The 24,887-nt window shown below is 45.9% G+C and overlaps 10 protein-coding genes across 10 annotated transcripts; 4 read left to right on the top strand and 6 right to left on the bottom strand.

The window, feature by feature from the left end:
* Nucleotides 1-859: 859 nt before the first annotated feature.
* Nucleotides 860-3,307, top strand: N7455_010422 (uncharacterized protein; the record flags this gene model as incomplete). The annotated part of the gene is made up of 3 exons (XM_065606451.1): nucleotides 860-1,581; nucleotides 1,636-2,425; nucleotides 2,609-3,307. 3 exons carry the CDS (start codon nucleotides 860-862, stop codon nucleotides 3,305-3,307), a joined length of 2,211 nt encoding a protein of 736 aa, XP_065460414.1.
* Nucleotides 3,308-7,203: 3,896 nt separating this feature from the next.
* Nucleotides 7,204-7,448, bottom strand: N7455_010421 (uncharacterized protein; the record flags this gene model as incomplete). The annotated part of the gene is made up of 2 exons (XM_065606450.1): nucleotides 7,204-7,245; nucleotides 7,266-7,448. 2 exons carry the CDS (start codon nucleotides 7,446-7,448, stop codon nucleotides 7,204-7,206), a joined length of 225 nt encoding a protein of 74 aa, XP_065460413.1.
* A 663-nt stretch (nucleotides 7,449-8,111) lies between these two features.
* Nucleotides 8,112-9,251, bottom strand: N7455_010420 (NAD(P)/FAD-dependent oxidoreductase; the record flags this gene model as incomplete). Its single annotated transcript, XM_040954859.2, has 1 exon — nucleotides 8,112-9,251. The coding sequence occupies one exon, from the start codon at nucleotides 9,249-9,251 to the stop codon at nucleotides 8,112-8,114; it is 1,140 nt and encodes a 379-aa protein (XP_040814622.2).
* A 637-nt stretch (nucleotides 9,252-9,888) lies between these two features.
* Nucleotides 9,889-10,993, top strand: N7455_010419 (uncharacterized protein; the record flags this gene model as incomplete). Its single annotated transcript, XM_040955012.2, has 4 exons — nucleotides 9,889-9,993; nucleotides 10,048-10,283; nucleotides 10,339-10,685; nucleotides 10,743-10,993. 4 exons carry the CDS (start codon nucleotides 9,889-9,891, stop codon nucleotides 10,991-10,993), a joined length of 939 nt encoding a protein of 312 aa, XP_040814663.2.
* A 1,693-nt stretch (nucleotides 10,994-12,686) lies between these two features.
* On the bottom strand, nucleotides 12,687-12,993 carry N7455_010418 (uncharacterized protein; the record flags this gene model as incomplete). The annotated part of the gene is made up of 2 exons (XM_065606449.1): nucleotides 12,687-12,826; nucleotides 12,876-12,993. The coding sequence occupies 2 exons, from the start codon at nucleotides 12,991-12,993 to the stop codon at nucleotides 12,687-12,689; spliced, it is 258 nt and encodes an 85-aa protein (XP_065460412.1).
* Nucleotides 12,994-13,511: 518 nt separating this feature from the next.
* Nucleotides 13,512-14,685, bottom strand: N7455_010417 (uncharacterized protein; the record flags this gene model as incomplete). Its single annotated transcript, XM_040954882.2, has 4 exons — nucleotides 13,512-14,201; nucleotides 14,267-14,333; nucleotides 14,388-14,599; nucleotides 14,656-14,685. The coding sequence occupies 4 exons, from the start codon at nucleotides 14,683-14,685 to the stop codon at nucleotides 13,512-13,514; spliced, it is 999 nt and encodes a 332-aa protein (XP_040814733.2).
* Nucleotides 14,686-17,058: 2,373 nt separating this feature from the next.
* N7455_010416 (uncharacterized protein) lies at nucleotides 17,059-18,098 on the top strand (the record flags this gene model as incomplete). The annotated part of the gene is made up of 6 exons (XM_065606448.1): nucleotides 17,059-17,106; nucleotides 17,151-17,164; nucleotides 17,229-17,646; nucleotides 17,706-17,841; nucleotides 17,904-17,930; nucleotides 17,989-18,098. 6 exons carry the CDS (start codon nucleotides 17,059-17,061, stop codon nucleotides 18,096-18,098), a joined length of 753 nt encoding a protein of 250 aa, XP_065460411.1.
* A 383-nt stretch (nucleotides 18,099-18,481) lies between these two features.
* N7455_010415 (uncharacterized protein) lies at nucleotides 18,482-19,548 on the bottom strand (the record flags this gene model as incomplete). The annotated part of the gene is made up of 3 exons (XM_065606447.1): nucleotides 18,482-19,074; nucleotides 19,130-19,277; nucleotides 19,342-19,548. 3 exons carry the CDS (start codon nucleotides 19,546-19,548, stop codon nucleotides 18,482-18,484), a joined length of 948 nt encoding a protein of 315 aa, XP_065460410.1.
* A 37-nt stretch (nucleotides 19,549-19,585) lies between these two features.
* On the bottom strand, nucleotides 19,586-20,427 carry N7455_010414 (uncharacterized protein; the record flags this gene model as incomplete). The annotated part of the gene is made up of 4 exons (XM_065606446.1): nucleotides 19,586-19,805; nucleotides 19,864-20,171; nucleotides 20,232-20,261; nucleotides 20,320-20,427. The coding sequence occupies 4 exons, from the start codon at nucleotides 20,425-20,427 to the stop codon at nucleotides 19,586-19,588; spliced, it is 666 nt and encodes a 221-aa protein (XP_065460409.1).
* A 379-nt stretch (nucleotides 20,428-20,806) lies between these two features.
* On the top strand, nucleotides 20,807-24,191 carry N7455_010413 (uncharacterized protein; the record flags this gene model as incomplete). Its single annotated transcript, XM_065606445.1, is given in 5 exon segments — nucleotides 20,807-21,080; nucleotides 21,100-21,889; nucleotides 21,959-22,973; nucleotides 23,027-23,707; nucleotides 23,760-24,191. Coding segments are annotated over 5 exon segments (3,192 nt in total), but the record flags the coding sequence as incomplete, so codon positions are not given.
* Between the last annotated feature and the right edge of the window lie 696 nt (nucleotides 24,192-24,887).

Genomic DNA, 24,887 nt, shown 5'->3' with positions numbered 1-24,887 from the left:
GGTACTGGGGGTAATAGGAAATGCACGAACCTACGCTTTAGATGGGGGAGGGACTCTCAGTTGGCCAATGATATCGGCCCTATTGTACTTCACCCACGCTTTTCACCGTTTTTGCACGCCCTAGGTATGTGCTTGTAGGTTGGCGCGATAGACCGAAAACGCGGTACTAGGTATGTGGGGCGCCAAGATAGACTATATTGTTGAGCGCTTGGCATGGTTACTTCTTTTGGTAGCATACCGTGTCGGGTATTAAGGGATCCACTAAAGTAAGCCTATCTAAGTAAAGTATAAGTGGGGAATGGATTTCTCGCATTGGTCAATGACTCCCAAGATAATTGTATGCCCAAATTCGATAGAAAGGTTCTCACGTAAATATGTTTTCGTTGTGAAAGCCGGAGACTCTTGTATGCATCTAGTTAAGGTCTGGTGCCCCTCCGGCAGGTGAGAAAATCATCAGGACCCTCTCCCTCAGATAAAACCTTGCCTTTTTCATGTCCCATGCCATACGCTCATATCGTTCCAGTCTCTTTAATTTTGTCCCTTTTATCTCTACTACTGTAGCCTCGGTCCCTCGATCGCCATAGCTAAGCCACTGCCCTCCCTCAATTACCGTGGGTATCTCAAGCCGCTGTGCCCCGTGCACCCCCTGTATACTTACTAGTGAATTAGTGCCACGTGGGGGCGAAATCAATTTGAAACTATGACTGACACGCAAGAGTCAATGCGGCTCAAATTCAGCCTTGCGCTCAGATAATTGGCATATATATTCTGTTCTTTTCAGCACTTGAAAATCTCTCATTTAGCAAGTCTTTATTTCACCAAGGACTCGGCCTAGGCGCATCCTGATACCTTACGAACCATGAATCGCGGCAAAGCTCAGAGTCTCTGGAGTCACGTCCAATCCACGTTTACCCGTCAGCAATACCGTCAGCAATACAGTGGAATTCCAAATGACGGACGACGGGACCATGATGAGCACACCGCACTAGAAATGCAGCCCTCGACATTTTCCCTCGCATCTTTCTCATCGAAAATACAAAAGCCACGGGCTTCCATCCTCAAATCAAATCTCGAATCCACCCAGGAGACCTATACCCTGATTCATCAAACCGATGTTAGGCAGACAATAATAGATGCCATAGAGGATGGCGGCTCAACATCGAGCCTGGTGGAAAACACCTGGATTGTTGGAGTGCGGTATTGTGCTACAGCGGGGACCTGTATCTTGATCATAAACCTGGTCATCACACTCGTTGCAGCTGGGATAGCGACACAAAATGATGAGAATACCGCCTGGGGAAATTCCGCGGTCATTTATGAAGGCGATTGCGGTCTCGTCAAACGATGGTCCCTTGGATTGCACTTGATTATTAATATCCTAAGCACGCTTATTCTCGCTTCTAGTAACTACTGCATGCAAACACTAGTCGCTCCAACACGAGAAGAGGTAGACACGGCTCATGCGCGTGGCGAGTGGCTAGATATCGGAGGTGCCAGTATAAAGAACCTCCTAGCGATCGGGAGACACCGACTTGGGCTGTGGATTATTTTGATTCTAACGGCATCCCCTTTTCACTTGATGTAAGTGTAGGAATAAAGGCTACCCCTGACTATCGCTGATATAGGCTCCTATAGGTATAACTCTATGGTCTTCGAATCGCTTTCCACCAACGAATTTGGATATTTTGTCGCACCGAAAGATACGAATTTCTCCAACGTACATTCTCTCACCACTCCGGCTCTCGAGAAATGCTTCCACTCGTCAAGTGATTTTAATCTCACTTGGGATGAAGCTGTTTCTGGAATTGAAAGTAAAAATTACGATCGGCTCGACTTTGACGCCTGTTCTTCTTTCGTCTCCCCACATATGGGCATAAAAGCAGTGGTTATGCTTGCCGATAATTTAACCGTGAGTGATGGGGGCAATGCATCGGTTCTGGCTGTAAACTCTCCTATCGTGAACAACAGTGTGTTTGCTGGTCGGTTCGCCTTTGAAAGTGCGGGAGTTGGTCCTTCTATACAGTGTATGGATGAGATGATACTTCATATGGAAGTTGATGATCGTCTTACTAACTTTATTGGGTATAATTACAATTACACGGTCAATGAGTGCCTGGTGCTCGAGGCTAGGGGACATTGTCAATTGCTATATAGTCCACCTATATGCATTGCAATTGCGCTTACCGCATTTGTGAAGGTATCTGCCATGTTTTTGGCCGCTCGGGTAGGGCGCAACCGATCGCCGCCTCTTCTAACTGTGGGAGATGCCATCTCATCGTTTATCTCAAGGCCTGACCTAACGACAAAAGACCTCTGCTGGCTGTCAAGCAAACATGTCCGCAAAGGGACCTGGGCTGGAACACGCGGAGAGAATTCCCCTACTATCTACAATTCGCTCTCAAAACCGCAATTCTGGTTACGAGCAGTAAGTCGATGGAGATGGGTTATAACTCTATTGTCGTAGGTCTCACATTTATTCATAAGGACTCTTTATGATTGAAATACTTGGGGAAAGTTGGCTAATACTCATACTAGATGTTTTCTAACCCTATTGACGGGAATCTTTCTGCTTTTTCTCAGTTTAGATGGAGACAAGATTTCAAGCCAGTTTGAGCATCTTTTCTCATCAAATTATGGCGGTACCGATATTCCTGGTGTCAATGGTATGCTACAATCTGTGGTATTTGTTAATATACCGCAGCTCGTGGTTACCATGTGCTACTACTGCTATAACGCGGTACTAACCAGTATGCTGGCTGCTGCTGAGTATAGCTCCTACGGAACCGAACGTAAGGCGCTTCGTGTCACTTGGCCTATCAAGAGTAGCCAACAGCGATCGACATATTGGCTCAGTATTCCGTACCGCTACAGTGTGCCTATTCTTCTCCTATACATGACCCTCCACTGGACAATATCTCAATCTATCTTCTACACGGAAACAACTATATATACACCGCAGGACGAAGAGGTATGGAGATATAGTGGCTTTGGTTTCTCTGCTGCTTTCATCCTCTTCTCAGTCTTGGTCGGCGCTATCATGATACTTGCGTTGTGTATATTGGGACTTAGGCGACTCAAGTCAAACGCCCCATTGTCTGGATCTTGTTCTGCTGCTATCAGTGCCGCCTGCCATCCACCAACCCATGAGAACTTGGATGCTGCAATCCGGAGCGAATTGATGTGGGGTGAGACCATCAGCCTAGCGGTCGGGTCGATCGACTCCGAGGGAAATGAACCGGAGAAGGGACACTGTAGCTTCACTTCACTCGGTACTGTGAAGCCGACCCTGACTAAGCTATATGCTTAACCGTCTCGCAGTATAATACATAGAAGTTTGATATTAACATGTCCCCAGTCCTAATCATATTTGTTCTCAATAAAACTCTAACGGGTTGGATTACAAGCCACATCCGAGGTCCCTGATCAGGACCCTCGAGACGGTGTCTGGGTTACCTCTCGGATAACCAGTTGTGGCCCGTGCGCAGCTGAGTGAGCAGGTATGCTCCCGAGGTCGGTTCCTGGGTAAGCCCCCGTACATTTTCTGGTGTATCTCGCTGGTAGCGCGCCCTGTCGGAAACAGATATAATTTTTTCGCCATCGCGCTGAAAACAGGTGACTGCTCCAGAATTACCGCCCAGTATGCTCTGACACTGGCCATTTTCGGGACTCCAAACCCTGAGCGTCGGGTCTGCAGCTGCTGACGCGAGTAGGTCTTCTTTCAAATCAAGTAGGCCACCAACGACGAGTGGCCTTCAAGATTATATGATAAGGCACCTGGTTCAAGAGACCAGACCTTGACCACGTTGTCCATTGATCCACTGATACAGCGCCTCCTGTTTTGATCCAAAGCCACGCTATAAATCTTCGGAATATGGCTTCGCAGCCGGTGGAGTGAGACTCCAGTAGATATTTTCCAGATCCGTACGATATAATAATAGCTGCCACTTACACATGCTAGTGTATCCCCGTGGGTTGCAATCGCTCGCACGGCCTGGACCGTTTTGGCTCACGAGACGGTGTCTGGTTTACTTTTTTGTCTGAGGTCACGTGACTAGCATGTGAGCTGTCATGTGACACTCCGGGACCCAGGACTTCCAGTGAGACTAGTAGATAGATCTCTCCCCTCTCTCCTCTCTCTAGTCAGTCAACACCATAGTATCAATACATTGTATTCGATTCTCTTCATAGCTTCCTCTCCAAGATATTTCCTAACGAATCGAAAAGACACACAAAGCATGCAAAAAAACATACAACAGTGAGGATTCGCTGGTGGTCACCCACCCAACTACTAACTCACCGGCGTGTGGCTTAAGTACGGCTGAGCGGACGGGAAGCCCTGTTTTCCACACCCTATGGTCGTATGTATTAGGTTATGTGTGGGAAAGAATCATATCGTAGGAGAATGTATGATCTTGCTAGAAACTAGAAAGGGAGAGATAACTGCTTTAGTACGACTACATATATCTCCAACATATCAAACATTCGTTTTGGGGAGGGGGGAGGGGGTGGTTTCTTTTTTAGAAAGCTCAGTGATTCTAGCGTCTAAATGTACGACATTAAGTTTCATTGAATCCTACGGAATAACATCCATGGATGTCTTTCCCTCAAGTCAGCCACAGATAGAAGACTTCCTTAGCGCCTATAACTGTGTATTTCTAAGGATAGAGTATCTTCATAATGATATCTAGCCTTCTAAACAGAAAGTTTAGCTAGATGTTTAGAAGGTTGAATGTAAGATTTATGTCACGAACTGCTCTCTCTGCTCGATTATAAAAGAGAAAACAATTAAAACTATGTGAAATGCCCACTTGAAGAAAGCAAATTCACCAACTAGAGGAGATCTCGAAACAGGAACTATCCTACCAGAGTAGTAAAGGATATTCTTGGAATTCTTATTTCCAAACGTGGGTATCTCATTTGACAGGTGAGACTTGATTACACGCGTGGTCAGGCACGGTGTGTCTGCGGACCTATTGTGCCTGGATTCACCCGGTCCTACGCATGGTTATATAGCTTGTCTAGGGAACGAATAAAAATATCAAGATATGTACTTGGGACCTACACAGTGGGGACTATAAGTTCTTTAGGCGAAACGCGATAGAGTTGATTACGCAATCTAATAAGCGCGAGAAATACATAGTTAACTAACATAGTTCGTAAGCGAGCCACGAACCTCCGTATTCCATATAGATAGGATAATGTTGGGGATTGGATCCGCTCCCTCCTTGGCTCACTAAGTCAGAGGGAAGGCAAGCTGTTTGTTGGTTGTAGAATCAAAGCCTGTGCTTTCGTGTATTTATTAACATGCTCACTCTGACATGCCATGTTTTTGACGTATCGGAGGTATTTTCCTTCAGGCACGTAACTGAAAGGAGGGGAGTATGGGATGGGCATATCGAGTGTCAATACCTATTTATGACCTCGTACGATTTCAAAGTACCTCTAAAGCTAGATTTCAATGCGTGGGCTATTTCCAAGGGAATCCAGGCTTGGCGGGATGAGAACATGGTAAATACGTAGAAGATACATGTTCTAGCGTATGTTGCCAGGAGCTACAATGTATTGGAAAGAACACGACAGTTATCGGCTTCTATTGGCTGAGAGAGTTTACTGCCTATAAGGACGTAGCGGATACCAGCCTGTTGGGATGAAATCGAAATGGGAAAGAAAGTGGAATTTCAATGTTTTAGAATCGGTTGCGCAATTTCCAAATTACACCATCCCTAGTCCAAACCCTAGGCGTAGACACTAAGACCTCTCGCCAAAACCAACGCTTCACCTCCCCAAAGTCCATAATCGTCACACCGCGCAAGAATTTTCTGCAGCGGGGCTCATAACAATAAGCTCTATCTTTGTTCCAAGATCTCCAGAATATGCCCTATAAAGCTTTTTGTCAGCCCTTGAATCTTTCTAAACAGGAACCCTCGGTTACCTACCTGCTAGTCTCCATCGGCTACTAAGGCACTGAAGCACATCTATGAAAGTTTGTCGGTACCTGAGCAGGTATGTATCGATGTTTTCCACCGGATTCAGCAATCCCATGGCTTTTAACACCAAAAGAAGGCCAGTGATAGAGAATGGAGATAGAAAAGCGAGGTGGACATCCCCTGTCATTGTGAGCAGGTTGAGCCGGCTACTCGATATATCGATCATTGACTATAAAGTTGTTTGAAGTTGTCCAGAAAATTCAACGGCGCCGTTGCTAGTCGTTTGGAGTTGGTAGAAAGCGTATGCACATAACATCGCCCTACCAAACAAGGTTAAGTCATTCAGCCTCAGTGCAGAGCATGAACCTGAGTGCAAAGCTTACCCGAACGTTGTATCAAGGCCTCGGTGCCATAGAAAGTCATCTCGGTGATCCGTAAAGTTGGTCATCAATCTCTGTACTTCGGCTTCCAGTGAGATATCTCGAATTAATCGCGTACCGCCAGGGCAAGCCGACCAATATGCAGGAGAGCGATCACAGAGAACAACTTGTACTCGTTCAAGGATGTCACATGCATTCGCTTCGCACTGTAAGGTGCCAACCTTCCCCACTATATGAGATTAGGTCTGTGGAACTCAATACGACACTAATCAGCAGAACCAGACCTGTTATGTCCAAAGGTTTTACAATTGGAGAATATTCATAGATTATGGGTGTCTGGGTCACCTTAGAAACCATCTTGATATGCCTGCCATGAGACCTGGAGTATTAGCGAACGAGTATCCCAAGAAAGAACGTTATGAAGTGCTAAGTATTACTTGTCAAGAATGTAAATTCCAAGGAGGATATTTAAGCCTTCTTCTGAACAGGTCGTCATTTCTAAAGATTGAGATATACCGGATGTAGGCGCGGGCAGCCCGATGGCACCGGCCATTCTTGCGCAAGTGCCAATTGTAAGATATGCCTGGCTACTCCCCAGGCAATGGGCATGTTCATACAGCGCAATCAACAGCCCGGATTGAATCAGCTCAACGCAAGGTTCCTTTAGTGATGAAAATAGGGAGTAATGGTATTTGCAAACTCGGTATAACTCTGGAGGAGAAAATGTGCCCGAGGCCACGAAACCATTCACAGGCTTCTCCGTTAGTAGAAGGATACTTAAAATGAGTATCATGAATCCCCCGTTCGGTTGGAGACTTCCTGCTTCCTGGGTTCGCTTATCAATTCTTTCCTTAGAGATAATTGGTAGGAAGTCGTGTATTGAATCAAAGTATTTCTCACCCACTGCCCGAATTGAAGTGCTTTTCTCCTCTAGGATCCTGGTTAAATTCATTCCTACTATAAATTCCAAGTAGGACGGCTGAAGTAGGCTAGGTCTCAACTGCCAAGCATTTTCCTGCGCTTGCTTGACCTCAATGTTGGAGTTGGCAAGATGATCGGGTGTCACAGCAGCCCGCTGCTCTTCAGATGCAAATACACGCGACTCGAGCCTCTCCAGCTTGCACTGTCTCTGCTGCGTCATCATATGTACAAGGGAGATCAAGCCTAGTAATATAGTCAGTTCACGTGCAAATTCGCTCCACAAACTGGGCAGTGACAAGCAAAATACCTGGAACAGCGATCACACGTCGGTAGATTCTTGTCACATTTCTTCTTGCTAGACTTGCACGGAATACAAGTTCGCGGTGCAGATCGATCACTCGTCTGATTTACAGAGCCAGAAGTTGTTGCCATTACCACCTTGGTCTGTTTAATCGTAACTTCTTGATTTCTCAATTGGTGGGGTTGACGAACCTTTTATCTACCTTGGAAGATGCTTCACCCGGCGGGCGGCGGAACAAGATTGTTCCATATCTACCTAATCGGTTAATTAGCCTGGGAATGTTCGGTTATATATTCCTTAGTCGTACGCGGTCCTTGTCGACAACCGGGGAGCACAATCTCCGTTCATTCCTTCATCTCCAAACCTAGCTAGCTGCTGGTGCCGAGGATATAGCTCTTGAGACTAGAGCAACTCTTAAGTCAACCAAGATCAGCCAAGGTAATCTCTAGTCGCTCTATATACCCTCTTTTATCCCCTCAGAAATCCAAGCTCCTTTGATTTACAGCAATTTTAAGTTGGAGGTGGCACTATATTTAATCAAATTACCTAGATATTAAATGGGCATACATGAGTATGGAATTTTCAGCTCAAACCTAGCATTCCAGCAGCTTTCGAAACAAAGAAATCCTTTCCCTTGATCTTGGAAACCATGATTCCCCAAGGTTTCCATCCGAAAATCTGGCCCGTGCCCGTACTTTCTCCAATCGGCACAATCATCATCAAAGCCCCATTGGAGAAGTAGGTAGAATACTTTCCCCTGCCAAGGATTTCAGCCTTGAGATTGGCCACAACCACAGGGACCTGTTCTGTAACCTTTAATACCGTGCGCAGTGGTTGGGTTGTAATGTCTCCGAGTGCATAGATCGAGCCATCCCCTCCCGTAACGCACAGTTTGTCGTCCACCGCAATCCAGCCATCGGCGGAGAGAAATTCTGGTGGGACAAACTGGTTATTTGGTATCACTCCCGTCGTAGATATATATACATCTGCTTCAAGCTGCTCGCCGTTGTCCAAGCTGACAATCCACTGAGCTTTGTTTCCGGAAACGTTCTGCACAGCATCCACCACCTTCCGTGAGGTGATGACCTTGACGTTCTTTTCTGCGAGGACCTTCTCCGCCATATTTCTGCCCTTCTCCTTTAACATGGGCAAGACATGTTTCGTCGCCGAAATGAGAGTGACCGAAGCACCCTGTTTGGCTTCAAAAGCCTCTGCAAGCTCGCCAGAAAATTCGACACCAATCGGCCCTGCTCCACCGAGAACAACACTTTTTGCATCGGAGATGACCTTTTGTATCGAGCGAATGGATGCATCGATATCTTGATTGCCGAGTGGCTTGAAAGGAGCCAGCTCCCCCTGCAGTGAGGAAGTTGTCGTGCTGCCGGATGCGATCACAAGATAGTCGTAGAAAAGGTCCGATTGTAGCGATGAAACCTTGACTGACTTTGAGGCGACATTGATGCTAGTTGCTTCTCCTTTGACAAATTGGAACGACCCTTCTGGGTAGCGTGTAAATGATTTTTCGATGGGGAGAAGATATTGCTCCGGCTTGAAGAACTCAGGCTTTGCGAGAATTCTTGGAGCGGCAATATTGAAGTAGTGCTTCTCCGACGGATTGATCAAGATGACCTTAACCTTATCGGAGTCGGTTTTAAGAAGCTCATTTGCAACTCCAAGTCCAGCGTGAGAGGCGCCGACTATCACGACGGTTGCTCTCCCCATTACGAACAAGGTGTCGTGTTCGTTTGACGGAATTATCGAAGGACGAGTTTGGATAGATCAAAAACAAAGGGATTGCGACGAAGTGCACCAGCGGGTCTTTTTGTAAAATGTTGGAGAATGATGGAATGAGTATTGGCGAACAACTTTATAAGAGGGTTTAAACCGATACATTTTGCTATTAGGTAAATTGAGGTGAAAATTTTAAAATTCTCTCGAGTAAAGGTGTAAGCCGTTTCAGATGGTTGTTGATTGCTAAGAATCCCGGAGCTCTATGTTGAATCGTCTTCAGGGCGGCCGCGGGCGGCCGCCCCGCCAAGGCCGGAGGTTCTCTTCCAAGCTGGCAATTCCTACGGTTAGTCATCGTGCGGGGATGGCGGCCGCCGAACTACCAGTCGCTGGGTGCAAATCGAAGGTCCGTCAGCAAAATTGCCAATCCCGCGTTTATGTCTTTATATCCCCCGAATGATTATGTGTGGTCGCGTGTTATTGGTTTATTTAAGTTCGTGGGGTAGTCGCTTGGCTCAGGGAGAAGGAAACTATAAAAGCGCCTTCCTAACCAACGGAACCATAGTTGAATTACCATCCTCAAAGAGAACCGTGACTTGATTCAGGAAGGTTCTATTCAACCAACGCTAAAATGGCTATTCTTGCAGTCTCTGGTGGAACTGGTAAACTGGGTCGGGCGATTGTTGAAGCATTGAAGAGCCAGACAAGCCACTCTGTCTTCGTTTTGGCGAGAAGTGTATGTGAAATTTTGCAATATCATACCTCTGGTAGTAGCTAACCGTCTGAATAGGCGAACGATGAACTGTCCAAAACACTGGGAGTCCCAGTTATCGCGGTCGACTATTCTAATGTTGGGTCATTGGGAAAGGTGTTGGAAGAGAACAGAATAGACACTATTATCTCTACTCTTCCCATTTCCGATGAATCAGCGATTAACTCTCAGCTCAACCTCATTGAGGCTGCTATTCAATCGAAGAGTACCAATCGTTTTATTCCCAGTGAATTCGGTATCATCTATGACGAAGCGTGAGTGTCATGGTAGCAGATTTATTTACTTGTCACTCCCGCTGACCCTATATAGTCATGCTGCTCTATTCTCGCCTCTCAAGGGTAAATTGTTGGCAGCAGAAAAGCTGAAGTCATCTGGTCTTGAGTACACTCTGGTATCAAACGGATTCTTTATGGACTACTATGGCCTGCCCAAAGTGAAAAGTTACCTACAGCCTTTTGTTTTTGCTGTCGACATAGCAAACAGTACCGCAGCGATTCCTGGATCTGGAAACGTTCCTGTGGCATTTACACACACATTAGATGTTGCCAAGTATGTCGCCGCGCTCATCGGCGAGGAAAAGTGGAATGAGAGAAGCATCATCATCGGCGATAAGTTGACATGGAACGATCTGGTGTCTCTTGCTGAAACCACCAAAGGTTTGCATATACATCGCTCTCCCTAAATTTTGACCCGTTCTGACATGGAAGCTCTAGGGGCCAAATTTGACGTCACATACGACAGCGAGGAGAAACTGAGAACTTTCCAAGTGACTGAACTTCCTTCGCATCCTCCGGTGTATTATTTCCTTCCCAAGGAACAGCTTCAGTATATCTTGGCTGTATTTGGTCAATGGACTGAGGCAGGGGCTTTCAACCTGCCTGATGAGGGTACCATCAACAAGCGGTTCCCGGATATCAAGCCCCTTGCCATGGCTGAACTTCTTCAGGAAGCATGGAAATCTTAGAGAGCTTAAGTTAGGACATGGCCACCTGAATCAGATGTCTATGAAAGTCAACAATTTTAGTTTTTCCGAACACGGAAGCTGAGATTCACACAAATGACACTACTCTGCCCTATAATATGTTCTGATGTATTAAGCTATAGTGTAGGGGATTTCTGGACAGCTGTTAGTTCGTCCTGCTCGTATGATACAATGATATACAGTCGATTCGAAACTTCGGCCCCTCACAGAAAGATGTGAACGTCGAATATAAATATACAAGGACGGCGTATCTCATGTATATTTTTTATGTTTTCTCCACAATTTACTCTGCCACGGGGTTCTCTTTGTTATCATGATGTTAGCAGGCCTGGTTCAATGTAACTTCTGATATACTAAGCTTTCGCCGCTTACATGACTTTGGCCTCCTCTAAAATAGATAGATACCTCACTGAATTAGAGTGGACAATCCAAGCCAAAAAGAAAAATCAAACAAAAACATACAACAGCATGTGCAAGGTCATGCTCACCTAGTGCCCACGGTTCGGGCATGGGCGGCTCGCCGCTCTATTCAGTCCTCAGGGCACTCCGGGCGGATATTCAGCCCGTGCAGCAAAAGGTACACTTCCCCATTCTGATCGAGAAAGCTGTAAGTGACCTTCTTTTTTCCTCCGCTTTCATCTCTCCAGCCTCGCTTTACCTCTCCAACCTCACTTCGTCCCGACCAATATGCGTACCAAGCATGACTCAACGTTGAATTATATAGCCAATATTGTGGATTTCGGGGAGTATAGTAACAATAAAATCCAGCGGGTAGTGCTGCCACGGATCGAATCTGGTTATAGAGACAAGTTACTAATTTTCGATAAGTGAGTCTTAGCCCTAGGAGTAGAGAAGAAAATCGCTAAACTATACCCATATCACTAGATTTATTAAATTATATCTATACGTTATTATTTTATCGGATATTAGAATATATAGGGCTTTTCTCGAGTGGGTTGGGTTATAAGAGTAATATACGGCCGGATCGAAGAATGGCCTATTGCCGAGACAATTTAGGGGTTTTTTAGGCAATTTGCCACTAGTATAAAGAGAGAAAGAAACTTCGAAGTACTACTAGCCACTAGGACTACTGTAAAGGAAAAGCACCCTAGAGGCGGAACTAGAATTTTGATGTATATTTAACTTCTTTGTCCCGAGCTTGAAGTGTCAAAGTTCCTTCTTTATTGTGGGACTCCATTTGAAATATAGTAGATGCACAGACAGGTGTCAAAACTTGCTATTGCGTAGCTAAAAGATAATGGCATAGATGGCACGCGACAGAGAAGCGGTGTGACGATGAAACTACTTGATAATTCTGTCTGAGAGACGAACGAGTCAAGATCTAGGGTGATATTGTACCTATGTCAATCAAATTTCAGGCGGGAAGCGACATGAGTGGCAATATATAAGTGTCATGACCTCTTCCAGGATCCAAAATCTTTTTTACCCATACTCAGCTATGTCGACTGCAATAAACAACGCCGGCATCCCTTTAGGGTACTGCTCCAGTCCCAAGGCGATCAGTGCAGCCAGTGTCAACATTCATCTCCATCGCCTGAAACAACTGTTTCCCAACATTCAACGCTTCACAGCTATGGCTGTCGTGTTTTCCTACAACCCCGATAGCCGATCCGAACGAAGAGTTTTATTAATCAAATGAAACCGCAAGAAAAGCTCATAGGGTAATACCTAGGACACAGGAGGAGGAACTCCAGACGAGAAGGACCCGAATATCATCCATTCTGCTGCCCGAGAAAGCGAAGGAGGAGACGCAAATTTTGCCTTCGAGGATTGCTAGCAATGCTTTCACGTGTTCTTTCTATCACAAAGATAGAAAAACCGGCGATATAGTCCTTATACGTACGCTCGGATTCATCGCCATCGACAACGAAGAGACGATGGCGCAACGAGTCTGGTCCAGCGAGACGCAACAGCCGATCGGCCAAAGTTCCGTCAAGATCAGTGATGAGCATCTCGATCATTGCTAGTTCACTGATGATGAAGTTCGCAGCACTGCTCTATACGAGCAAGCCACTTCACAGGGTCCATTGTCTATGCTTCTGGCCAAAAGGGACATGGTTTTACTTGCCTTTGAGTTGTTCAGACAATCCCAACGCGAGAATTGCCCACCTTCAATAGATATAGCGCCCTAGGGCGTGGCGACAATGCAAGGGGAACTTGGCGAAATGAATGGCTACACGAAAACCCAGCACGTTATTTTCGGATTTCGATCTTGTTAGAGTATTGGAGCGGTAACTTACCGCTAGCAACTTTAAAACCTGCCTGGCCAGAAAAAAGAAAGAGACCAGCAGCCTAGTGAATTGCCAATCCTGAATGATAAAGACAATTCATAGGACATAGGCATTACTTAATTCAGGGTGAAGCTTAAAATGGCATCTATACGAAATAGCCCAGTGTAAATGGAAGAAGGGCAAGGATTTCTCATATTGACAGTGTCTACAATCAATTTTGCACTCCGTCACTGTCTATCTTTCTATCTCTACACAGGCAACACTTTATCTTGTCCAGTGAGAACCCAGTCCTGGCCTTCCTTGCGACTGTCCAATCTTAATACCCCGAACTTCTTTTTGATCCAGTCATCACTCGTCAGAACTTCTTCCTGTTCTTTGACAGGTATAAGAGGGCTATTGAGGCCCGTCATAGGAGTTCTGTTCTCGGCACGAACCAAGTACGCGAAAGAGTAACGAGTAGGCATGGCCTGGCCAGGAAGGGGTGCAACGCGGTGAAGGCAAGACCGTAAGTAATCGTTTGTTAACAATGCCATCATGTCACCAAGGTTTACAATCACACAATCCTCCATTGGTTCAACCCAAGTCCACTCGTTGGAATTGGGGGCCAGGATCTGTAGTCCCGGTTGCCGCGTGAAGAGGAAGGTAAGAGACCCAAGATCTGTATGAGGGGTATGGAGGGCACCACGCTCCCGAATATCCTGGGCATGGTACTTAAGCAGTCTGATAATGTCTGGCGATGGTACATTTGGCCGGTGATAGTCCAACAAGCCGACACCCTCAGGGAGCTCCAGGGAGACTGAGATTCTCTCCATGATAGCAGTAGTGGCAGTGTTGACAAATCGAACAAAGCTTTTTAAAGTGTTCATATACTTGTCAACCACGGGAGGCCTCACAAAGGATCCTTGCCCATCAAGGTCCATGATGCCATCCTTGGGAATCTTAACAATGACCAGTGTGTTAGATAGAAATCAAAAGAATCTAGGTGGCAGACGGACAATCTTACCGCATACATCTCAAAGCCATCCTTTTGACCAGCAAGGCCACCAAAGTTTCTGCCAACGGGCTTGTAACTACAAAAGTATTAGTCTACAACTTCCAGATCATAATCAGACTTATTTACATACCCATTGAGCTTCAACTCGGACAGCTTATCCACATCATAAGCCATTTTCTCCTCGTCAGGTACATCATATAATTCCCTGTCAAGTTGAAACATAGCGTCCACAACTTGAAGAAGATTATCGTCAATACTCTGAATATTCAAATAGAAGAAGCCATCAGTTTTGCAGGCGTTTAAAAGTTTCTTGATTCCGCGACATCTCCATCGAGCAACTTGCTAAGATGAACCGTCCTAAGTTGTGCAACAGGAAGCTCTTGTGGAAGGGAACGAACGGCCTGCCATTCGTAGGCCTTAGAAGTCATAGTGGAAGTCATAATGCGGAGACTGTTTGTCTAAAATAAAAGGATAGCTTGTAGAGGTGTATTTGCGTTTGTTGTTTGAGGAGTGATCAGAAGAATGTCTGCTCAGGGTAGGGTTGATGGCAGGATCTGGAGTGCTATTTAACGTATTCGAGGGCGAGTGCTATAGACTAAAACGCTCAAGGCCCCTTCTCCTCATCTAACTAAATTTCATAGAACTCCAATCCCTGACGATCGGAAGATGATACTTTTACCAATTCCGTTATCATGTTCTACATCGGCCGACCGAGGCTGTAGGCTCAGGGTGGAGACGATAGACCCCCGGACTTGCTTTCTAATACCAAAGCGACACAGTTAAATGGACCAATTAGAAAACCCTGATAAAGCTACGACCTACCATTGGTAGATCTCGTACAAGGCCAATCGGAGGCCAATTGGTCCCCGGGCACGTAGATCGCCACGGGCCGAGACCAAGCTTCGAACCGGCCCGGAACTCCGCCGCCACCCGTGGAGACAAAGTGGAGCCCTGTATATCAAAGACAGCTAGAAAGAACCAGCCCTCCGAACTTTCAAACTTTTCTTATCTACATTCGCAATTAGGTAACCGTTACTGTCCCTCGTCGCAAACATAATCAGGGAATGGACATTGATCCTTGCAAGTACTCTGTTGCGGCCCTAAGATTCCGCATCAACATGGCCTTTTTTCCACTCAAATTCTTACTCCTGAATTGCGCGAGACTAGGGGGTAAAACAGCTCGTAAGTCCAATGTTATTTTGTCGCCACATTATCTATACTGTAGTCGAAATCTCAAGCCTTACCAACATTCAGTGTAGCTAGAGTTTCTCTCTCAATTTCAACCCTTATCCTTGAAATACAGGTTATCCTGCCAAACAGCGTAATTTACTTGCACACGATTCCTCGAATATTTTTGGATGAATTTTGGTCTTTGTTTGTTTGATTACATTGCATATTTTAATTTCAAGTCCTACTCTTACGATAGTGTGCGGGGTTGACAATTATGGAAATAGTTCGGTCTGCTCAAATGCAACCTTGGACGCCAAAGTGCCTAGGCAACCACCCTGGCATTCCACAAACGTTATCAGATATCAAATGAGATTGATCATGTATTGCATTGCTATTATAAATGATACCATGTCAGATACGCAATCTGATCTTCAACCTTTGCGAGGCAAATCTGGACTTTTCGGTAACATATTACCTGTAGGCACTATACCATTAGTAGACAACGATTTTCACATCTTGCTATGCGTCCCGATTTAGTTCAATAGTGCACAGCCTAGGCCCGCAGGTATTTATGATTTTTGAACGAATAATCGGTGCGCATGTGGAAGACACGTGCACATAATTGTGAAGGATCCTCGGAACGGAGGATCGAAATCAACTCGCCCTTGCAGACCCCTCCACCTACAAGTTTCAAGTAGAACAGGATACAGCTGACAGAAGCACTTCTACGGAGTCGACCGATTTGACTTCCCTTTTTATTCTACCTTTAGATTCGAATCGCGTTATACCGGATATTCATTGAGGTCAAGAAAGATGCAGTCCACCAAGCTCGTTCCCGCCCAACGGATGTCAGGGCCCGAGGGAGACATCTGGTAGAATGCCACCTTGCGAGATAGCTTGTTTGTTCCGGGGGGCGGGGGGACGAATGACATTGCTAACGCAGTATCATTCTTTTAGGTCCGTGGTAAATGAGGCAGTCAAGACGTCTACGATACAGCCAGTGATCAATCTTGGCCAGGGATTTTTGTAAGTACAGTTTACAGGTCATCATTTGTAACAGAAGGTTGAAATGGCTCACATTTCAAAACTAACGGCTATAATCCTCCGCGATACCTTCTGGATTGTCTCAAGGAGACGATCGAGCGTGTTGAATGCAATCAATATTCCCCACCCATGGTAGATACTTCCATCGACACTGGTAATCTATAACCACGTTAGTTATGATGCTTACATTTCTTTCTATAGGGCCGACCGCGTCTCCGTGAAGCGATTGCGGAGTCATATAGTACACACACCGGCCGCGAAGTTCCTTTGAACGAGATTTTGATCACCACGGGGGCCAATGAAGGTATCCTGAGCATTATCATAGCATATATTAATCCCGGTGATGAAGTCATCATTATTGAACCCCTATTCGATCAGTATGAAACGAATATAACCCTTTATTCATACGTTTGAATTACTAACGACTATTATACTCTCGCAATAGATTCATTCGCAATATAGCTCTTGCTAGGGGCATTCCGAAATATGTGTCCTTGTCTCCATGCTCATACAATGATACAAGACAAGCTGCAGAGTGGAAAATTGATATGAATGAGCTAGAGGCAAGCATATCGCCAAGAACGAAAATGGTGGTCAGTGCCGACTTGTGCGAAATTCCGAAGGGAAACGCCGAGGTATAAAGAAAGGATTACATTAGCTGACCGATCACTTGTTTTAGATTCTCAATAACCCGTACGTTCCCATCACGGCTTGAGGCAAAGAAAAATCCATCCTGATGCTGTGATCCCCCCAACAGACATAATCCGACCGGGAAGTGGTTTAGACACGCTGAACTCCAGGCAATCGGTGATTTATGTATGAGACATTCACTGATTATCCTGGCCGATGAGGTGTACTCGCGATTTTCCCTTACTTCTCCCATAACTCATGTCGCATCGCTCTTCCCGGATATAACTTTGACAGTTGGCTCCATAGGGAAGGATTTCGCTGCAACCGGATGGAGAGTAGGGTTCGTAATTGGGAAATCGTCACTTTTGGCACCCGTTGCAACTTCCCATCGGCACACTTGCTACGCGAGCCCAAGCGCTGCACAGGAGGCGGCGGCAACTGGATACAAACAGGTAGAGACGAATGGCTATTGGGTTCAGCTTCGGTCCAGTATTCAACAGAAAATGGAGACGCTTTGCACGATCCGGGAAGGGCTTGGAGTGCCGGTCTATATCTTTAATGGACTGTACAGGGTGATATACTTTATATACTGACTGGTACACAGTACTACAAGCCTAATGGTGGATACATGGTCCTTGTCAGTCTTAGTGGCGTCCAGATTCCAAGTGGTCATCCTTTTCCACCGCGTATTGCCGATGCGGATAATAAGACAAAGATGTGCTGGTTTCTGATTAACGAAAGTAAACAATCCTCTCCACATTTTCCACAGCTTGTGCCATACTAACAGGTTAATCACTTTCAGTTGGTGTTGCAGGTTTGCCGTCGTCTGGTGAGCTCTATTTCGTTTATCATCCTTCCATTCATAGTTGATTCTAATTGTGCAATAGGATTCTATGTTCGACCAAATGAATCAGTTCAGAAAGCGATGCTTTTTCGGTTTGCTGTGTATCGCGAAGATGAAACCTTGGATGTTGCATGCAAGCGGCTGAAGAAGTGAAAAGAGTACATGAGCCCATCTGTTTCTGCATAGATTGCGATCTTCGATGGCGACGAAAAAAAGTCTTCTTGTTGATCAAATGAATTGCAATGCATTTCTGTAGCCATGCCATCCGTGTAACCTGAAAAAGCCATACCCACTGTATTCTCGATCACTGGTTACAAGCAACGTGATTATGGCGACGATGTTTCTATATCATTATACGTAAGAGAAAAAGGATGGGATTTGGAGGCATTTCTTCATTTTCATCAATGTATAGTAATGAAATATTTACATTTAGCAGTATACACTTTTAAATCAAATTTTTATTGCATTGACAACATCCGTGATGATTAGCATATTCCAATGGCACTTCACCTCGAAATATGTTGAAACGTGAGAGATCACCTTTGAGTTATTTGCTGCAGCTCGTGGGACTGCAGCGACTCTGACACCGGGCCATTTGACTTTCTATCGGTCGGGCCTTCAAGGGACTTTTTGTTAACCATTAAGCTAGCCAGAAGCCCTACCGCAGCAACGCAGATATACAAAATCCACATGGAACGAAGACTAGCGACATACGCTCCGCGGACTGCATTGCGCTGGTGGACGGGAAGTGATGCGATCAGGCCTACATTGGCTTCTGCACTAGACCCGTCAAAATGTGCTGCCATCTCATCTCCAAGGATACTTATAAGTGTTGTGGCATGAGTTTGCATGCTATGCTGGAAGATCACTCCTCCGATGACAACAGAAAGAGAGGTGGCGATATTGCGAGTGAACCCAAAAGTGGCAGTCGCAGTCGCAAAATCGCCCGGGGCAACGTGAGATTGCAGCGCGATGAGAGGCGACTGGAAATTCATGCCTACGCCAAACCCAGCGACAGCCTCAATCACTGCAATTTTGACTATCGACATCTGATCGTCGAAAATAATGAATAAACCGAATCCTAGTGTTAATATAGCCATTCCGGTCCAGATGGGCTCGCAAAAGTGGCCTGTGGGAGAGGGTAAGCCAGAAATTCAGGACGGAACAGAGTATTTGTCTCTTACCAGTGTGTTTTATGACGAATCCTGTGGCAATCCCTGTAAGACATTGAACGATAGCGATGGGAAGAATCAAAACTCCCGACATCAAGATCGATTTTCCCTTCACAGCCTGGAAGAAAAGAGGAAGGAAATAGAAGGCGGAGATATAGACCTAAATGATCCAACCCATCTAATCAATTGCTGACATTATAAGATAATTGACCGAGAAAACTCACAAAACCATGGCAAAAGCAAACTAACAATGATGCCACATTTGAGCGATGCTTGAAAAGACGCATTGGCATGATGGGAAACCGGGCGTATTTCGCTTCACTAAGCACGAACAAGGGGATCGTGATAACTCCAAATACAATGAGACATAACACCGTAGGCGACTTCCATGGAAAAGTTTCTCCTCCAAAATTCAGGCCTAGGAGAAGCATCAAAGTGACACCTAAAATGGTGACAATTCCAAGCCAGTCAAGTCTTTTCAGGCCAGATCGGAAGGATAGTCGTTGCTCCAGCGTCAACGTTGAGAAGCCAGATCAGCATAACAAACGCCAATGCACTGCAAGGCAGGTTGATCCACCAATTCCACCTCCATGAGACGAGTTGAGTGAACACTCCGCCTAGGACTGGGCCGATACCACTGGCCAGTGCCCAGACCACACTGGTTAGTCCCAGGTACATGCTCCTACGTCTTTATTACTGTTAGCCAAGCCCAGTAGTCACATCAGAGGTAATCGCCTGCGATATACCTTATATCAAACATATCTGTGATACAGATATTGACGAGGATAATGACGCCTCCCGATCCGCTTCCCTGGATCGCACGGCCACTGAGAAACATCGAAATATTGGTTGATACTGCACAGAGAAGAGAACCGATGAAAAAGACCGCGACCGCAGTAAGCAGCATTGCTTTACGTCCCCAGATATCGCTCAGTTTCCCCCATACTGGACTGGAAGTTGCATTTGCCAAGAGATAGGCAGAGCCGATCCAGGTGTAGCCTGAACCCGATCGGAAGTCTGCGACGATAGTGGGAATGGCGGGACTGGTGATTGTCTTGGAGCAGACTCGTCAGCTTTAGATGACTTCGTCTTCGGGTTATCGAAAAAAACGTACAAAATCAAGAGCCGCCGTGAATAATGATAGCTAAGAAATGAACGTTAGCCGGTATGGCTGCTTCTACTGGGACTCCACCGGTTCATACAAAAAGGCAGCTGATCACGACTAGCATCCGCGGCCGGCTGAGTGTTGGCAGCCCAGCTGACGCCTTTGTTGTGAGACCGCTCTCACTATTCTCCGTCGTTGACACCATCTTGTACTAATCCAGTATATTAGCAATAATTGTTCAGTAGGAGGGTTCCATTGGGAGAGGGGAAAAAGAAAGAGGTGGGCACAGGGGAAAACCCCCTACTACTCTTACAGAGTGGGGATCTGTATAGGAAGCGTATTACAGTACTCCGTACGGAGTACAGAAGCCGCTTGCAGGGATCTGCTTATCTTGCATCTACTAGTACCTAACACATGCAGTGATAACAGAGGTAATCCTGATAAGTGATATGGTCAAAATGGGATCAGAGCTGCGGACAAATATTCATCGCTAAGAGAAATCGGCGGTGGCCAGTGTCCCCCCTTCTGGGAGGATATTTATATGTACGGAGTACTCCGTACCAATATCGTAAATCCACCTAGCATTCGTCTATCCCTCCTCAGAACCTCAGAAGCGCCCACAATTTTCCCAGTTACACTTTATTGACGATCTAATAACGCTACGTGGGGGCGAAAAGGGGCAGCCGGACATTTTGGCCTGTACAAGTGGCACAACCATAGACCGCTACGAATACTTCACGGCCAAGAGACTAGATAATCTGATCAACAATGCGGCTCATGTTCTCAAACAACAAGGCCTTTCTGTTACGGTAATTAGCCCTACGACCACTGAATGCTCGGTACCTTGGTTTCCCCTTGGTATCCCTTGAATAAAAAGTGGTGATTAATATCCTGACTGACAATCGTACCACAAAGGGAGAGGAGCCGCGCTGTGTTGCAGTCCTTGGCACATCAAACCTGGAATACTTGACGAATATCTGTGCTCTCAGTCGACTCGGATATAGTGTTTTGATTATTTCCCCAAGGCTATCTGTGCCGGCATATAACAATCTCCTCGATGAAACCAAATGCTCGACTCTTATGTATATGCAAGAGTATAGGAAAATCGTGGAGCAACTGTGCGAAGTACGCCAATCACAGCTGGCAACCACACCGATGCTTCAAAGACAAGACTTCGATCGAGATGGTATCCCTGAAGCAAGAATCAGGCGGACTGCACCAAATGCTGCGTTTGCAAGTCCACACACTGCCTTTGTGATGCATTCTTCGGGGTCCACAGGCGTACCCAAGCCTATTTTCCATTCTCACCGACGATGTTTGGAGAATTTTCAAAATGGGTTCGGGCTTTCTGCGTTGATAACCCTGCCTCTTTATCACACCTACGGCTTCTCTTCTTTCTTCCGAGCCGTGCATGGGAGAACTCTGATGTACCTCTATAACTGGAATGTGCCTTTAACGTCGACTAATGTTATTAAAACGCTTCAAGCAGCAAATCCTCAGCTACTCTCTACGGTTCCCTATACACTGGGTCTGTTGGCTGAATCGGAAGAAGGTATCAATGCTCTGAAAAATTGTGAATTGGTGACTTACCACGGAAGTGCGTGCCCTGATGAACTTGGGGACCGCCTGGTACGGCAAGGAATATTTCTTGTGGGTCACCTAGGATCGTAAGTAGCCTCAACTTGAACAATTTTACGAATTCCAATCACTAAAACTAGTCTTCTGAACTATTCTAGAACAGAATCAGGACCGCTTGCAACCTCAAATCGAGCCCCCGAGGATACATCGTGGAGTTATTTACGATTCCTTCCATGCGTGAAACCATACGTTTGGATGAAGCCCATCGACGATAATGCATATGAGCTTGTCCTCCTGAAGGGTCTGAAAGCTAAAATATTCTCGAATTCTGATACGCCACCTGAGTCATTTCATTCGAGGGACTTGTTCGAACCGCACCCCACTATCCCCAATGCTTGGAAATATATTGGGCGACTGGATGACCGTGTCACACTTCTCAATGGCGAAAAGGTACTCCCACTCCCCATTGAAGGCCTGATCAGAGAGTCACCTCTTGTTAAAGAAGCCGTTGTGTTTGGCATTGGTAGAGCAGTACCCGGTATTATGATTTTCCGGAACCACGGGTTAGACATGACTGACGATGAGTTTCTTGATTCTGTATGGCTGGTGATACAAAAAGCCAACAAGAGAGCAGAGGGATTTTCTCAAATTGGCAAAGATATGATAATTGTGCTGAGCCCTGAAAAGTCCTATCCAAGGACAGATAAAGGATCCGTCATACGTGCCCAGACTTACAATGTGTTCTCTGGATTGATCGACGACGTATACCAGAGGCGAGATAATATCGAAGAGGGTGATCTAACACTGGAAATTCCTGAGACTGCAAATCTTATTCTGGGCTTCTGCAACAGCACACTAGAGCTTTCCGTTGATTCTGTTCAAAGTGATCTCTTTGCATCTGGCCTTGACAGTCTGAAGGCCATTCAATTATCAGTCTTCATCCGAAAGAACTTCAATCTTGGTGGGAACGGTCCTTCTATCGGCCAAAATGTCATCTATGACCATGGATCGGTCAATCGTCTCGCCAAATTGGTCTACCATTCAAGAGTGGGAGCTAGCCTGGAAGCCGTTGATGATAACTCTACAATCAATGCATGGGTCGAGAAATATTCCCAGTTCGAGAATCCGACCTCCCCCGCTGCGAATATGCTCAAGTCCTCTCGCCATCGAATCGTGAGTGAAACTCTAGCCCTAATATCCCGCTCTCCTCGTGCTTACATATGCAGATTTTGACTGGAGTTACTGGATCCCTGGGAGCCCATATTTTAGCCAAATTGGCGCAGTCATCGCATGTTGAGATCGTTTATTGCCCCGTTAGAAAGCTAGACGATGTGGATGCAATGTCAAGAGTCATTCAATCATTGCGACAACGGAAACTCTCCCTTGATCAAGATTCATCAGCCAAAGTGATTGCCCTATACAGCGACATCGGCAAGAATGACTTTGGCCTAGAGACTACTATTTTTGGAATCATGAAAAAAACGGTTTCTCTAATCATACACGCTGCCTGGTCGGTTAATTTCAACCTCGGGCTCTCAAGTTTTGAGGACCAGATAAAGGGTCTATCAAACTTGATTCAGTTTTCGCTAGACGTTGAACAATCTAAACCTGCGCGGTTCTTATTTTGCTCCTCTATATCGGTTGCTAGCCGAGCACCCGTAACTACAGATGTTGCCGAGAGTCTCATAACTGACTACAATCATGCTTCAAGGACCGGCTACGCACGTTCAAAACTCATTAGTGAGCTCATCATCGGAAAAGCCGCTCAAATGGGTGCTCGAAGCAGTATTCTGCGCATTGGGCAAATCGTTGGTGATAGTGTCCATGGCATATGGACAAACATGGAGGCCATTCCATTAATCATTCAGTCCGCGCGTGCTATCGATGTACTGCCTCAACTGGATGAAGTTAGTCTTCTCCCAAGTTGATGTCTTGAAATATGTGTTCTAACCTGGCTAGACCTGTGCGTGGATACCGGTGGATTATCTCGCCGAGACAATTGCCGAACTTTCGCTTACTACCAACCAAATGCATTTCGCCGATGACTCTAATTTACCATTGGTTTACAATATTGTCAACCCGACCGAGTTCCATTGGACTAGAGACATGCTCCCCGCAATGAAGGAGGCCGGGGTGGAATTCACACTTATTCCCCCGTCCGAATGGGTAAAGCGACTAGAAAAAGGCGACACAGATCCCTCTAAAAATCCTGCCATCAAATTGCTGTCCTTTTTTCAATATCGCTATGGTGGAAACACAACCCATGAGTATCGACAGCCACGTTTTGAAACCACCCAGACACAAAGGGACAGCCCGTCCCTAGGCAAAATACCCAATATCATCAGCGCCGGACTGATGAACAAGTTCATTGCCGTATGGGACGAAAAATAAAACCGGAAATCATCCAGGCTGATTTCCCTTTTGGTACGATTGATAGAAGATAGATATCTTCACACCTTGATGAGAAGACCAACTGACTAATGAGCCTGCGTTAGGTCTGTCGATAACTTTCTTGAAGAGGTTTCACCAAAGACTAAGGTATCCTCGAAGGGATAGACTCTTAGCTTTGTCAACGAGCCGTTTCAGAGCGTCCGTCGCACTGTACGGCTTTTGCGGTTTGGCATATCGCTTTCCCCTCATGTTAGGAAAGCAGAAGAAACTGTGGAAGAGGGGCGGAAGAGGGGCGGAAGAGGGGCGGAAGAGGGGTGGAAGAGGGGCGGAAGAGGGGTGGAAGAGGGGTAGAAGTGTCCTGCCGGAGCTTGTATACATCGCAACATTTGAAAGAATAATTAAACAGAAAGTCGTCGTTTGAATCGGTCTAACCCCTGGTCTCGATTGCTCCAACGGGTACTGGTGCTTTGGCAAATCCTCTTAGGATGTGGTGATCCGGCCGTCGAATTTCGGCCGTAGAATTTCGAGGTCGCTTGTTGTTGACTATATGTTTTTCCACTAGAGTTCATGGTTAGAAAAGTTGTATACGTTCCACTAACAACACTAGAAGTCCTAGAATAGCCAACGCTATATCCGTTGACGTTACTAACACATACGATATCTACCAAGTCCCCTATATACCCTTTAACATATTTT

This window comes from Penicillium solitum (assembly GCF_028829755.1).
Source record: "Penicillium solitum strain IBT 25940 chromosome Unknown utg000008l_segment0_segment0, whole genome shotgun sequence".
Classification (NCBI taxonomy): domain Eukaryota; kingdom Fungi; phylum Ascomycota; class Eurotiomycetes; order Eurotiales; family Aspergillaceae; genus Penicillium; species Penicillium solitum.
This window is presented reverse-complemented; position numbering and strand designations above follow the sequence as displayed.